This window comes from Pyxicephalus adspersus, chromosome 5 (genome assembly GCF_032062135.1).
Source record: "Pyxicephalus adspersus chromosome 5, UCB_Pads_2.0, whole genome shotgun sequence".
In the NCBI taxonomy this organism is placed as follows: Eukaryota; Metazoa; Chordata; class Amphibia; order Anura; family Pyxicephalidae; genus Pyxicephalus; species Pyxicephalus adspersus.
In genome coordinates, this window is record NC_092862.1 from 89530516 (window position 1) to 89546986 (window position 16471).

The 16471-nt window shown below is 36.4% G+C and overlaps 1 protein-coding gene across 1 annotated transcript in view; it reads right to left on the reverse strand.

Annotated features, from left to right (window-relative positions):
* Positions 1 to 761: 761 nt before the first annotated feature.
* The window catches only part of GLB1 (galactosidase beta 1), a 51272-nt gene continuing 35562 nt past the window's right edge, over positions 762 to 16471 (reverse strand). The window contains exons 10-16 of the mRNA XM_072412080.1: positions 13164 to 13276; positions 12241 to 12315; positions 11270 to 11359; positions 6947 to 7060; positions 6585 to 6716; positions 2671 to 2895; positions 762 to 1248 (exon numbers count right to left, since the gene is read on the reverse strand). Coding sequence (XP_072268181.1) covers positions 1012 to 1248; positions 2671 to 2895; positions 6585 to 6716; positions 6947 to 7060; positions 11270 to 11359; positions 12241 to 12315; positions 13164 to 13276 — 986 coding nt within the window. The 3' untranslated portion in view covers positions 762 to 1011. The remainder of the gene's footprint in view (positions 1249 to 2670; positions 2896 to 6584; positions 6717 to 6946; positions 7061 to 11269; positions 11360 to 12240; positions 12316 to 13163; positions 13277 to 16471) is intronic.

Here is a 16471-nt window from a genome sequence, read left to right on the forward strand (position 1 = left end):
CAGTCCTCTTCTGAAGGAAGTAGGCTCCCGAGGTACCCATTAACCTCTTAGCAGGTAGCTATAAGATATTCCTGATTGTAGTCTTATGGGTGTATATAGCATTATTCCATTACTTTGCCATTTTGTAATTACTGTATTGTGTACTAAGCATTATAATATTATTACAGGGGTTACCTACTAATAACCTTATTTCCATGTACTGTATATATTATTGATTGGAGTTCCTATATCTAGATATCAAACAATATTGCTGTGTACTTTATGTTTCACCTTGTTTTCTTAATTAAACTTTGAGTGACTAGCTATCATTTGTGCATGAACCTTCTTTTATTGAATATCTATATGAATTGATAGAGGATATAACATCCATATTTATGCAGATAAATATTCCAAATCAACAGTTCCTGTTGCTGGGTTAGTGCTGACTGTGAAGTCTTCACAACACCTAACAGCAGCAAACTGGGTCATCATCTAACACACAATAAAAAAATAATTGGAACTGATGTTTTTTGTTGGTTGTTCTAAATTTACAGACTCCCTAGCCTAAAACAGAAGAACAACAGGCTTTACAGGAAAAAAAGACAGCATAACCATGCCACATCCCATTCTACAAAAATCTGGGAACTTGGCATGAGGAAATGGAGAATAGTATCACCATTATTTTGTATAACTAGGATTACTCCCCACTGTATTTTTGTTTACATGTATTTCCTGAATGCCTTTGTTTTTCATATGGACCTCATTAATAAGATAACATCAACTAAAGACATGGTACATATTTTATTAGGAGCCCCACTGAAATCTGTATGGAGCAAAAATCTTACGGGATTTGTTTTTTTTTTTACTTTTACAAGCATTTCATTTACAATCATTTGTCCAACATTCGAAGCTGGGTGTAAAGGCCCATAATCCAGATACTACATTGGGAATCCAAGAAATATAAAAGTGACCTAAAGCAAATTTTTAGGCACTTCCCTTTAGTGAGTAACATAATTACCTTTGTTTAGACAGTCAAATTTTGTTGAATAAATGTTCCTGTCTAATAAATCTTTTTGTTTTAGAGAGAATTGGCTTGTCCACAAATTCTATAAGGCATTTCCCAGAATCACAAGGAGAATGTTCAAGCTCCAGGACTGTGACATTATTCAATGAGGATGTTAAAATATGCATAGGAACATATAGTGTTACTTGAGGTCCTCTAGCTGGCCAGTAGCGACCCAGATTGAAGCCATTAATCCAAATCTGTCCCTATAAAATTAAGAAGATAAATTTAACAAATGATATATTCTTTTTCTAAAAAATGCTAAATGATAAATGGCAATTTCTGTGTGATGATCTTTAGCAGTTACAAATCACTGTAGTCAGAAAAGATTCTGCTTTTTGCAGCTAAAGCTAATGAGGAGGCACCTCAATGCAAAAGAAATTTTTCAGTAACGTCTAATAAAGAACTTGGGAGTTTTTCAAGAACTATGAAAAATATGATGTAAAACCTTTTTGACATTATTAGAAAGAATCTACGGACAAGGAGGAATTGGGCCTTATATGCACTGTGCAACCCATTTGTGATTTACAATTCATAGGCTATGTATCTCTACACACATTGGGTCTCATTTATTAAAGCTCTCCACGGCTGGAGAGAATACACTTTCATCAGTGAAGCTGGGTGATCCAGCAAGCCTAGAATGGATCTGGCCCAGGATTGAAAACATTTGCTAACAAATAGCTTGATTTTAGGAAATCCATTCCAGGTTTGCTCAATTACTCAGCTTCAATGGTGAAAGAGTATACTCCCCAGCCTTGGTAAACTTTAATAAATCAGGGTCATTTTCCCTGATTTATTAAAGCGCTCCAAGGCTGAAGAGGATAAACTTTCATCAGTGAAGCTAGGTGATCCAGCAAACCTAGAACGGATCTGGTCCAGGATTCAAAACATTTGCTAGCAAATGACTTTGAAGAAATCCTTTCCAGGTTTGCTGGATCACACAGCTTCACTGATGAAAATGTATCCTCTCCAGCCTTGGAGGGCTTTAATAAATCAGGCCTATTAAAAAAAAAAAAAAATCTAGCTACTATGGGTTTCAGATATAGGCGCTGGAGAAAATTTTCAGATGTACTCATAGCCTGAAAAGGTTATCCTAGACTCTTCCTTAGTGGCAAAAGTTTATCAGAACATCAGCCTGTTGTGGGGACACCTAACTGCCTGAAAAGTGAAATATTTTCACTGGTCAATGTGCAGGTGGGGTGCAATGCCAGATGTACGTAATAACTCGTCTGTCCCAGAAGCTACTACATCAAAACATACCCTGCATCAGTCAGCACACTATACCAAATTTTTAACAAGTTCCAAGGTAAAAACATGCTGAAGGGCTAAGTGGATAACCTAGCAACAGATTCTAGCAACACTAACACCTGCTGCAGCAATCAAATATGTATTTTATTTTACACGAATCAGCCAAAGCATTAAAAAAAACAAGGAGTGAACATTCACATTTAGAAGTTGATTCTATTGTGGAGTAATTTCATCAATGAGTCTGAATTGTTTTGACAGCATATCAGGCAAATATTTTGGCTGCGTTTTTGTATGTTAAAAGTTATATAACCTATGACAAATATAAAGGCAATGCCAAAGGTTCGAAGTTACATAGACATTGAAAACAGTAAAACCTTTACCTTTGTCCATCCTGGAAATAAAACAAATGTATCCTGAGGTAAGTCCGGAATGCCACTGGGAATAAGAAAGCTGCCTTTGTAAAATGTTGGTGATGTACTGCTTGATGTGTTCAGAGAAGATGCTTCCAACAAAAGTCCACCAATTACTGCACTGTCAATATCTAAGGGATGCATAGTCCAGTTACCTAGAATTTCTTCATCAAGAGTCAGGTTGGTAAGTAAACCCTAAAAAATGCACAAACACAACGTAGTTAAGCAAAAAAAAAAAAACAAATGTGGTACCTTCAAAGTGCATGGAGGAAACATTTACAGCACCTCTTTGCTTCCAGTTGCCCCTCCACTAAATGTGGCCCCATCTAGGAATTATTCACCTCTCTGACGTCTGTCCTAGATTTTTGACCTGCTAGTTTTTGCTGTCAAACGGTGGCACAAGGCACCACTAGCCAATTTTTACCCAAACAAACTTGAAAGCTGTAATTTTTATATAGCTTCCTATGCCTTGTGTTTCTACATTTATATTCATATTTGAGGCACGTGGCTTTAACCTTAAGTAAAAGAGTATATATAAATTGGGAGATGCAGAAATGTGCAGTGATGGTCACGAGTAATGTTGGTGTTCGAATTCGGGTTGTCCTTATATTCGACCCGAATATGGCAGTTTGAATTCGTGTAGACCCGACCCGAAAATCACGGGATTCGATGGTGCGAATTCAGCGCTCTGAATTCCAGAAGCCCCCTTTAACAAGGAGACTCCCAGATGTCCAACCATGGGGAATAAGTACAGGGGTACATAATACCCCTTACTGGTGATTGAGAGGTAAAATGAGTTCAGTACGCCTTCCTGATTTTTTTCTTGCCTTGTACAGTGTTGTGCAGAGCTGTGGGAGTCTTGACATGTCTTTTTAAATAATGTATTTAGAGGCTGTAGAAGCTCCACACAATCCAGAAAAAAAAAATTTTCCCCCCCACTGACTTTAATGGTGTTTGAATTCGACGTTCGATCGGCCGAACAATATCGGCCTATTCCATCAAATAGCCATTGAATCAAATAGTGAGATATTTGACCAACACTAGTCACGAGTTACAATTTTTTTCAAACTTTTTATTCATTTTTCAAAATACAGTGGGGTGCTTTAAAAAAAGGAGCTCTCAAATGGACTTTAAGCAAGTTACTAATAAAATCTAATAACTGGGCTGTATAAAAAACTACTAAAATAAATTATATAGAGGTATTTCAAAGAAAAGAAAAAAAAAGACAATAGCAAAGGAGTTAGCAATCAATTACTTGTTGGTCCCAGATATTAGGTCTTAAATAGATCATTGGACTCGTAAACAGAAGGCATAAAGAAGAGCGTACCCCAGCACTTCATGCACAGTTCACTAAATCACCCACACCTGTCGATATTTAAATCCTTACAGTGTCTGGGTTATCATGATTACCCATCATATTGGCTGCTGTACCATTGCTGACCAGGGTCAAAAGCTGTACAAGGCAATATGGGTTAGAGCCTACATTTGCCAATCATGAATTTGACACAAGCAGAAATTCAAGTTCAACCAAAATATCAGTAATTCAGATGGTTTTTGATCAATGATGGATTCAGCTAACCGAGCAAGAGATGTGACTCCAAACCTCAGGCTGTTACATATTCAAGCTATTTTCTACTTGGCTAGTTTATTTTTTTTTTGCTTTTTCTATCTTGCTCACCTAAAGGTTGCCTTAAAATACCCCAAGTGTCAGTCGGTTAAACAGTATAAAACTATATATGAATTTCAGCCAACTCAGGTTTAAACCTTATAAGATTCCAGTGTTCTCCCCTGCTGGGTCAGTTTTTTCCAGCCAGGAGGGAAAATTTTGGGGGGTAAGCCCAAAATTTTCTGGCTTGGGTGAACAGCTCCAAAAATGTGAACAGCTACTCAAAGGGTGATTTGCTCCACAAGGTTGAACAGCACCAAAAGCTGGGGTGAACAGCTCTACAAGAGTTGAATGGCTCCACAAAGGGCGAATGGTTTAAAAAACCTGAATGGCTCTAAAAGGGTGAATGGCTCCAAAAACCTGAACAGTTCACAAGGGTGAACAACTTCAGAAAAGTTGAACAGTTCAATGTAAACTTTACAAAGTAATCATTGTGAGTTAACTTTTAATAATAATTCCTAATTTCTTCTTATGGCTGAATTGTGGGTGGCCATCCCATATTCAAAGTCATGTGGATCTGGTCCCTCCAACAAGATCATCATAAAGTTATTCAGTGTGGTTTAATTTGTGTGATTTCTCAAGCAAGTCTTAGTTCTTTTCAGAGCATAAAACTCGCTTTCACATTCAGCTGTGCTTACTGGTATGACCAGTCTGATAGCAGCAAGTTTTGAAAAATTTGAAAAGACTCTCTGAAATCATGTGTTGTTGCTAATTTTTTTAAAATCTGTTTTGGAGTGTGATTAGTGTAAGACTGACTTTTGATCATTTTTGATGCAACTGCCTACTCTTGTTTGGCACTGTCATAGTTCAAACCAGCAGGAGTGCCATTTTTAGAGTATAGAGTATTAAAGAGAATTTCAGTAGACTTATTTTATGAGTTTCTGCTTTAATTTATTTATCATAAATTGTAGATTTTGAATGGTTACATCTGTTTGTAAATAAACAGTGCAGTGATCTGAACATTCCTCTTCAAAATAGCAATGAAGGTTTTGAAAATGTATTTTAGGAGTATCTTTTTATTCCAAAATAGCCAATTTTGTGGCTTGCAAGATTGGCTGTATTTCAGTAAGTTTACATCTTGTTATTTTCAAGCCCTAAACAAGCTAGACAACAAAGGTAACACATCTGAAAGTATCATTGGAGAAGAAATAAATTGTATGTTTTATTACATCTGCGACTTCCGTTGTGATGTCATTTCATTCAGCATTTCATTCAGTGACCTCCCTTTCCAGACCAGCTATGACACTATGATGATACACTGGCCCTGAATTATTAAAGCTTTCCACAGTTGCAGAGGATACTCTTTCATCAGTGAAGCTACATAGTTACATAGTCAGGTTGAAAAAAGACATGTATTTCTTAAAAGTCATTTGCTATTAGTCGAAAGCAAATGCTTTAAATCCTGGACCAGATCCATTCAAGGTTTGCTGGATCATCCAGCTTCACTGAGGAAAGTGTATACTCTCCAGCCTTGGGGAGCTTTAATAAATCAGGCCCACTGTCTTAGTGATTGTACTGAAGTGTTGTAAGACAGCCATCTAGTATCAGTGGCCATTTTCAATTTAATTTGGGGAATAATCAGATTAACGACCGATCGTCCGACAATCGTTACCAAAAAAAGTGCACAACGACGCAGACGAACGAGGATTGTCGCTGGAAACGATTGATCCTCCGGCGGATCTGATTGAGCGACGATTGTTCGCTATCTATTGTGTGTACGGTCGTTCAGTGATAATGGATATTTCTGCAGTACACTTTCTCCTTCACATGTAATTTCCTGCATCGTTCAAACAATCGTATCCTGCGTGTGTACACTATTGGTGGATTATATTTGAACAATCATATTGTTACATCATGTACAGAATTGTTCACAATACGATCATTCAAAATAATCGTGCATAATCGTTTGCTGTTCGTTTTCTAACGATAATTATTGCAAGTGTGTACCTAGCTTAAGTTTCCTATGGGGCTGCCGCAGGGAAACACTACATGTTGCATGTGATAGCAGATGAGGGCGGGACACCCATTGTTCCTCTCTAATCACTGTAGGGTACGTGTTAGCGGATGGGGGCAGGCCAAAATTTTATTCCTATAGTTGCAAAAACAGCTACACAAACATAATGTACAAATATTTCCGGGTCCAAAGTAGTTTGGGATTTAAATGTTTGGAACACTAAAGGGTAATCTCATAAATAACATATAAAAGAAACTACCTTACCTTGAAGTCATTGTTATATCTTCCAAAGTTAACTCTACCCAGGCTTTCCACCAGTAAATCAAGTTGAGCCCCTTGGGTGCCAGTTATATTTATGGACATCGCTTTATCTCGCTCTAAAATGCCCTGGAAAACCTTTAAAAAATTGTATTTTTATTTAATGGAACCTATTTTAACATAAGTAAAGAATTTGAAAAACAGTAAAGTTTAGAGCTTTCAAATTGATAAGAGCTTTCAATAGAGCTTTCAAATTGATAAGTTTACAACATAGTTCTGCTTCTAAGAACACGAACTACCTTAGCTTTTGGAAACTAGCATCACTAGACTTTTTAGGTATTACTGTACATTTTTAGAAAAGAGCTTACCCCATTAACAGTGACATAGGCTCGATCACGAACTCCATTGAATAAACTAGCAAGTGTCGTAGGATTATTGTAATTTCTTGGTAACAGTGTTCTGTACAGTACAAAACCAGTGTACTAAAAAGTGGACAGGAAATTTGAATACATTAGTTCAGCAGGGAATACGTGGCTTGCAAATACACTATAAATTAAAAAAGCAAATGAAGTTTAACACTAATTTTGATGTTAGATTTGACTTTTTGTCTTACTAATTCTAACTGCATCTTTAATGATAACGAGGGGAAGCTTGGAGATATATTAAAAAATTTTAGATCCAAATCTTCAAAATTTCTGAATTTCCAATTAATTCCTAATATTGCCATCTTTGTCAAAAGAGTATGTACAGAAATAGAAAAGTCCCAATTAAAATGTCATTTTGCTAGTAACTAAATTACAGGCACAAGCTTAGAGACACAATTTCATCTTATTATAAAGCCCTCCGACAAAGGAGACAATATTGTTGTGATGGATAATGAGAATTATCGATCAAAATCCTCAACAATATAGAATGCTACTGCATTATACTATCTAGTAGCATACAAAAATATTATGATGAATATTTCAACCTAGTTGGACATGCTTTATGCAAGTGTATGATAAACCAGGATAATTTGAATTCCCTAATGTTCAACAGCTAGGTCGTCTAGATCTACCGTGTTTCCCCGAAAATAAGACCTACCCCGAAAGTAAGCCCTAGCATGCTAATCATACAAGGGTGAAATATAAGCCCTCCCCCGAAAGTAAGCCCTATTGGCTTCTTCGGAGGGTGTGGTCACGTGGTACACGGAGGGATACCAAGAGGAAGGAGGGAGCAGAGAGAGAGAGAGCAGGAGATTTCAAAAGCACTGGAGCAAGGGGTGAAGAAATCGCAGGGTTAATTAACCTACAGTACCATGGTGTGACACTAGCAGAGGTTGGTGGATTCTCTTTTCAAAAGGTCCTTGCTGGTATTTCATTCATTAGCAGCAATGCATATTTATTGATTTTTTTTTTTTTTTTTTTTTACTCAGATTTAACATGTAACTCTATGAGTCACATGTTCATTGTCAGCACATTTTCTTGTTATGTTGCACTTGTTTGCTTATGAAGCTGTGTTTTTTTTCATTACTCATTTATGTCCATTCTTATTCATGACTTCTTGTATATAACAGAAGAAATCTGTGATTTTGACAGGTCACAGGTAACACAGAGGTATCTTTCTATAGTAATATTGGTTGCAGGTTTTGGTAAATACAGATTTTTGTACATGAATAAATACAGATTTTTTGTGAGAAAAATAAGACATCCCCTGAAAATAAGCCCTAATGAGATTTTCAGAGGTAAAATAAATATAAGACACTGTCTTATTTTCGGGGAAACACGGTAGTTGTCTAGGTCTTCAACATCTAGCAATGTTCTATGAACTTCTTAAGACACAAAGACAATATGCAGCCCTTTGATAGTCCTATCATATCTGGTGTGGGCTGCCTTACTTCAAATGCCAGTCAATTTGTTAATACCTCAGACCACACATTATGAGTTTACCCTCATATTTACATGATACTCTTAATTTGCTCTAAACAATCAATGGCTTTACCATTTCATCTAATGCTGTTTTAGTTTTTATAGATGAAGAAGCACTTTACTCGAAGATTCCACATTCTAGGGGCATAGAAGTCAATAGAAGATTTTTGTCTGAAAAACCAAGCTCCACAAAGGAATTTACTGAGTTTATATCCTTAATGAATTATATTTTAACAAGAAATGTTTGTCATTTATAATGGTACCCACTATCTGCAGATTTAGGGTGTAACAATGGACATTCACTGAACCCCTTTCTACGCCAATCTGTATCTGGGGGGTGGGAGAGAGATCTTTCTGCAGATGACTCCTTGACTATCTACACCAGCCATAGCCTAATATAGAGAAGACTAAATCAATTTCTGTCTCAGATTCAAGTCAACAATTACAATCTCAGTTTTACTATGACATATGATAAGCAACTCTATAGCATTTTTAAACATAGTGATTTCAATTCAATAAGATGACTCACTAACTACAACTTTATTTAGAAAACCAACAGCTGGAAATACTATCCTTCATGTGAATAGTGCTTATCCTACTCATTTATTTAAAAATATACAATATCTCATAGTAAGACGCAATTGTTCTGATTTTGAATATAAAGACAAAGCTAAGGAATCACAACTAAAACTTTGGAGGAAAGGCTACAGTAAAAACTTACTCAAGAAAACTTACTTAAAGCCAAATCATATGCTCGAACACAGTCATTAGTGAACAAAAAAAAGTGCAATCTTGAACAAGATTACTACTTTTACACAAAACAGCAGATAGATTCAACAGATAATGCAAAACCATGGTCTTTACTTTTAGATGATCGGAATTCTTGCTAATTTAATTTAATTATTTAATTTAATTTGCTAATGTTAAGGAGACTTTTAATACCAACTATGGCAAAGCTACTTCTTTACATGACAAATTAGTCCATAGTCACCATCAAGGCTCTGTGAGAAGGAATCCTTGTACCAATCCTGGTACTTTTAAATGCAAACACTGTAATCAATGCATGTGAATCAATGATCATTAAAATGATAGCATTAATTTGCCTAATGATAAGATTTACAAACCTCAACATCATGTCACATACAATACTACAGAAGTCATTTAACTCTTTAGGTGTAAATGTAAATGTTTTTATGTAGAAAAAAAACTCTAAAAATCAGAAAGTTTTGAAAAACAAATTTATGAGCATGTATATTCTATTATCAATGGTAACATTCTTACACCTTTAGGTCATCATGTTGCCAAACATCATAATTACAATAGTTTCAGCATAAGATCGTATACATCATGATCCAAGTGGAGACAACGTGGATAAGATACAATTTCAAAGAGAAATATGGTGGATTCTGTCACACTTACCTCATCCTCACTAAAGCACAGATGCCTCTCTTCCGCGCAGGTGGGCAGCTCTGACGCTGGAGCGTGCCTCTGTTTCCAAGCTTTATCAATTCCATCCAATTCGCTGGCCAATCAGAAAATAGCCTCTTGACCAGCCCTGGATATTTACCTAGCTCACACACTGCACTTAGTGTTCGTGCAACGTGTCTTCATTGTGCCAAACCCCTAATTCTGTGAGCTAGTTCCTGTTCACCTGGTGCCTTATTCAGTGTTTCCTCTGTCCAGTTCCTGTGTTAACCCCTCGTTGTCCAGTATGTTGGTTCCCAGCCAAATTCCCTGTGCTGTTCCAGTGTTCCTGTCTGTCTGTGGCTTCCCTGAGTCGCCTGTGCCTCCTGTTTCTTCCAGTGTCTCCTGTGCCTCCAGTGGCCCGTGTCACTAGTGTCTGTCTCCTGGATCCCTGGCGTGTGACCTGACCTCTCTTGCTTGCTGCCTGCCTCGACCCCGGCCTTCCTCGACTATCCATCTGCTTTGTGATTTTGTACCATGTTTTGCCCACCTGAAGACCTGGTTACTGCTTAGACTTGGCTTCTCAGGGCTCACACCACCTCTGTGCATGCTGTAGGGCCCCCTAGTGGTCCTGTCTCTCCGTGCGTGACAGATTCAGGAACTTCAGGCTACAACATTTTCTGGTTTAAATGGTGTTTTTAGTTTAGATTTTTTTGTGATGTCTGATAAAAATATATTTTATATTGATTTATTGTGCATATTATTATGCACTTTGGTATTAAAAATTAAAATATGTATACATATACTTCATTGTAACACATTGTGCATTATTTTACATATAGCATTATACATGTGCTGCATTATTCTATTTAGTACCACCAAGTCAGAATATGGTAATTTGAAATACTAATGTTGTAATGTTTATTCTTATAACAAAAGCTCTTTTTTTTTTCCTATCCAATTCCCCCAACCCTTCTCAACACAGGAGACACATCCAAGTGAGGTACAATTAAAATCCTGTTTTTCTATGCCTTTCTCTCTCTCTCTCCCAGCCACTGCTCCCTTTTTTCCCCTTTCCTCCCCTTTCTTTAACACAGGAGACACATCTAAGGTAGTTTTATTTAGATATTTTTTTGTGTGTGTCTCTCTCACAGTTTCTGCTTTGTTACAAAAATGCGCAAGTGTAGGCAATAAATACTGTCCTACCTGCAGTTAATGCATAAGGCCACATTTTGTTGGCAAGTGTTGAAGATTCACCCAACATTGTTATGTTTTGTGTTGTAATTGATGCACTGCTCCAAAGCATCCCCAATTAGCAAGCTAATTAGCTATTAGCAGGATCAAGAATGTGGAACAAAACATTAATAAACTGTTACATACCTGTTTCATTTCATCAAATGATAAAGGATATGTATTTTTAATTGGGCCATATGATACCAAAATATCAAGTGCTTCCAAGACAGTTTTAACCTGTGAAGGTCAAGAGAATAATACTTTAAAACATGGTTGTAAACCAAACCCCAAGAAACAGGCAGCTAAAGTCCTGGGTTTTTTGGAAAATGTATAAACGTTTTGACTGTTATTCATTAATGAGACACACAGGTGACACACAGTCACCTTTTTAAAATTAAAACTTTGCAGAATTTTAAATTTACCTTGTAAACAGTTTAACGCTAATAAAAGTATGACCACTTCATGGAAGTGCCATTTCCTGTTAACCTCTACACTACTCTTGCTATATAACCATAAAGCATATAAGTGCTAGTTGGGAATTTATTGTACAGAAAATGTAAACAAAGCTGTACCTGAATGGTATATGACCAGGCTGTAGGTGTCACAGTTGGCATTATTCTGCCCTCTTCTAAATTCAGGACCTATTCACACCTATTCTGTATTCTGCCCAGTCATTCATATTTAATGAACTTCAAACACAAAAAATTATATTGCAGGTTGTTGGTAAAGAGGTGGATCAAGTGCATTCATAATAATAGCACCCAGTAACAGTGTCAGGCCCGTTCAGTATAATTAAATCCAAAATTAATTACAAGGAAAAAAATAAACTACATTTAACATATAATCTGTCAGGAAAGATTGTTGACATCCCTATTGTTGATATCACTACATTAGTGTAAACCATGGGTCTGCAAGAAGCTGGTTCTATAAAGTTAAGTAACTAAGCACCTCTTTTTATTTTTAAATGACAATCAAGGTAAAAGGAAAGAAAAAATTCCTTTTAGCATTCATAGGTTCCTAGAGCCAAAAAATACAAGAAAAAAACATCACTTATTACATAAACAGGTTTGGATCACCTAGGTAAAATACTCAAGAATGAAAAAAGTAACCAATCTCACCTTTTCCATGTTTATTGCCCCATAAGGAAATTTAGGTGTTGTTGGTGGAATAGGACCTTCAGGAATGTCTTTATACTGAAAAAATATTGGATTGATTATAAAGGGCTTTTTAAACTATGCAGCATATTTAGTAACATTGTGCAAGGTGATGTAGAAATAGCTAACCCCAGATATGAGATGATACTGTCCTGATCCCTCTGTTACCACGCAGGTCCAATAACAGAACTATGCCTAGTCAGCTTGAAGGGGCAGCATGGTGGCTCAAAGGTTAGCACTCTGGCCTTTGCAGCACTAGGTCCCAGGTTCAAATCTCAGCCAGGGCACTATCTGCATGAAGTTTGCAGGTTCTCCCCGTGCCTGCCTCCCACATCCAAAAAACATACAGTTAGGTTAATTGGCTACCACCCTAAAAGTGACCATAGACTATATTAAGACATATGACTATGGTAGGGTTATTAGACTGTGAGTCCCTTTGGGGGACATGACTATAGACTTTGTACAGCACTGCGTAATATTATGGCGCTATATAAATACTGTGCGTATTAATAATATTAATTTAGGAATTTTAGGAAATATTTTTTTACCCTTCAAGATAAGTGGCCCTATTTGTGCATGTGAAATTATTTTCATGGGGGTCTATTTATTTCAATCAGGGTATGTTTGCAGGGAGGGCAAGTATACTTGTGTAAGCAAATAGAGGCGTTTACTTACACAAGTGTATTTGCCCTACCCTGCTTGTGGACCCACTAACGCTATGCTATCAAGCTAACAGTACTTTTGCATTTAAATAAAATTGACCTAGAAAACGAGGTGATGTAGGTCATACAGGAAACTGAGGGACGATAATTTAAATCAATAGTAAGAGTTTGTTATAATTAAATCCTATGAAACTAATCACACTGTAAAATAAACAAACATAATACCTTTCTTATAACTTCTCGAATGGCAAAATATTTAGCCGTCAGATCTCCAGCTTCAGTTAATGGTGCATCATAATCGTAGCTTGTGGGTTGCGGTTCATATGGCATATTTGCTCCTACAAGCAAATATTGGATATAAACACCTAGTACTTGGATCAATTCAAATTACTTTTATTGTAGATTACTTTTAACCTCCTGGGTGGTTCATTTCTGTCCGGATTTATATGTCTAAAAGTGGTACATTGTTTTCATGAAAATGTATTTTATAGTATAATATAATAGTATGAGTATAATAAAGTTTGAAACACAAAATCAAGTCAAAATACAGGTTGACAGTCGAAAATCCGGCCATCGATAATCCGGTCCCTTCAGTTTTCCGGCATGAATTTCAGATCCCATTTTCAATACAGGGACTGCAGTACACTGTTTGGCCACCAATGTTTTATTGGCACTGTTCTCCAGAAACAGCTGTTAGGTCTTGCTTGCTAAACTAAATACACGTTGGGACGTCCCTGCTGCCTGCTCCCTGGAACTGTGCCAGATGTCCGCAGGTGCTGCAAGAGGAAGACTGGTCTGTGTGTAGGTAAGTATAAAAATAAAAAATCAGGAATTTTTGCAAATCTGGCACTCCTCAGAGGTTGCCGGATTTTTGATTGTCTACCTGTAATAAATTAAAAGACAATGTACTGCTTTTACACATATAAATCTATTGTATTGCATTATTGTTATTTTGTATTAAATGCAATACAAATAGATTTGAAATTCCCGCCACTAGCAAAAGCAACGGCCGCACGCACCAACGGGAACTACCGGTGACTCATGCAGATGGATGGAAAGAACACCGGCCAGAGAAAGCGAGAGGACAGGGATCGTGAAGGAGGATGCTGGTGGATCAGGTAAGGCTGTATTTACTATTGTATTTCACTGTTTTAGCTACCCCGAGTGTGACTCAGTTACCGCTTTCAGCATCTTTTTTCTACCCCAAGTCACACTCAGGGTTACAACTCAGGGGGTTATTTGAGGATATACTGAACAAAACCTTATGAATAAATGCAGTGTTGCTGCCCATAAAATTGCTTTAACGTTAGATAGTAGGCACTGCCATTGTAGGGAGATTGACTTTTTGAGATGGAAGTGGGCAAGTAAATGGTGGAATTGCTATGAAGGGTATGATTATCTATCTCAGTCCAGAGGGTTTAGAGTTGCATACCCCATTTCTATAGGGGGCCCGCTTCCAAAGCTGCACCTTACTGAAGCCCTGTTTTGAAAACTGATTCTACTTTAACCTCCCCAGCGGTAACCCCGAGTCAGACTCTGGGTAGGTAAACCTATGGAAAACAATAGTAAATAAAACGCTTTACCTGATCCGCCGACATCCTCCATCGTCCTTTGCATCTTCTTCCTTTCTGTTGGCCGGGGTTCTCTGCCCCCGACGTTGGTTACGTGCGAACGTTACGTTTGAGGTGGGGCAGGAAAATCAAATCGATTTGTATTGCATTAAATACAAAATAACTGTATTGAATGCAACACAGTGGATTTATATGTGTAAAAGCAGTACAGTTTTTCATGAACATTAATTTTACAGTATAACATAATAGTATGAGTATAATATTTTTTTTTAAAATTAAAAAAAATAAATAAAAAAAATACAATTTATTATTTTGACATGATTTTGTGTTTCAAACTTTAATATACTATACTAAATATATTATACTGTAAAATAAATTATCATGAAAAACAATGTACCGCTTTTAAACATATAAGACCAGACAGAAAAAATGCATTCAACATTACAAGGTGATCAAAACTTTCTTCCCTCTGAAGAAGCAGTATCTACCTGTGAAACATGTCAGGTACATTTGTATTGATCTCAGGAATGTTAATTTCTTTGTGAATGTCTTAAAACACAATTATGTATTTAATGAGAATGTTTGTACTTTTTAATGTGTATCTGAAATAAAAAGTGTATGTTTTTCCTTTTATTATATAGGCCATTTCAAAATCCCATCTATATTAAGGACTACTCTTGTTAGTGCTTGCTATTCTTCCTAATTTCTTTTATTATTCTACTAACATTGGGTAATCTGTTTATATCACCAAAAAAAAAAAAAAAAAAAAACCACCAACATCAGACAGGTTTAGACGTTTATGCTATATCTGAAAGTGAGGCACTGGGCGGATAATTCCTGCTTTGAGTACTAACACTTTGATATATCAGAATTTGTGTGGGTATCCTTAGGCGTGTGTAAAAACCTTTTTCAAGCAAGGGGATATTTTTTCTCTTTTCAATGCTCTTAACCCCCTAACCGCTAAGCCCGTAATTTCTCGCACTAAATATTTTTGCTCTTTTGGTTAAGCCCGTATTTTTTCGCCTACACTAAAATCCCCACTTTATTCATGATATCTACTAGAACCCTATTCGGACATATTTCTGTAAGTTACAGGTCTACAATTTAAAAAAAAAAATTTCATGAAAACCTGTGACGCTTTTGGAACAGAAATCTAGAAATTTCTAGAAACGCTCAGGTGGTTAAAAACACTTTTCTGACACAACATTAGGGTAATTGAATACTTGCTGTATGTTTTTTTACTAAAGCTAATGTAAAGCAAACAACAATTTACAAACTATTGTTTAGAATAATTAGAAAACTGATAATGACCCAAAAGGAACCTTTGCTTTATCTAGGTTAATGGTTGCCAAGCCTATTTTTATATAAACAACAAGTGAAAAGAAAAAGGGGAAAGAATGGCTTTTGGTGGCAACTTCAGTGGTTTACTTACATAGTTACATAGTAAGTCAGGTTGAAAAAAGACACAAGTCCATCAGGTTCAACCACTAGGGAAATAAACATATCCCATATATAAAACCCTATGAACATAATTGGTCCAGCTGAAGGCGAAGATTAGAAGCATTCTAAGCTACACAAAGCTCAGCTGAGCTAGAATTTGCCATTTAAAGATGGCATAATACACAAGTATCAAGTGTACAACTAATACAATCATCTCAGAATATATTCAAAACGTAGGGTTGTCTCTGTTTCCTGATGCGTTCGCCGTATGGCTTCCTCAATGGAGGGTAGAGACTGAACTGAACACATATCATAAGAATTAACAGTTAGAATTATGTTTCGAATATAAAGTGACATACAAATAATAAAAAAGTCTTTTTGACAGGTATTAGTGTGAATCACAGTAGTATACAATAAATAAAACAATAAATATACTCAAATTTTCAATGAAAATATAATAATATAGTATTTGATGGTACACAATTTTAAACAAATATTTAGATCCTAAGATGAGTGAATATA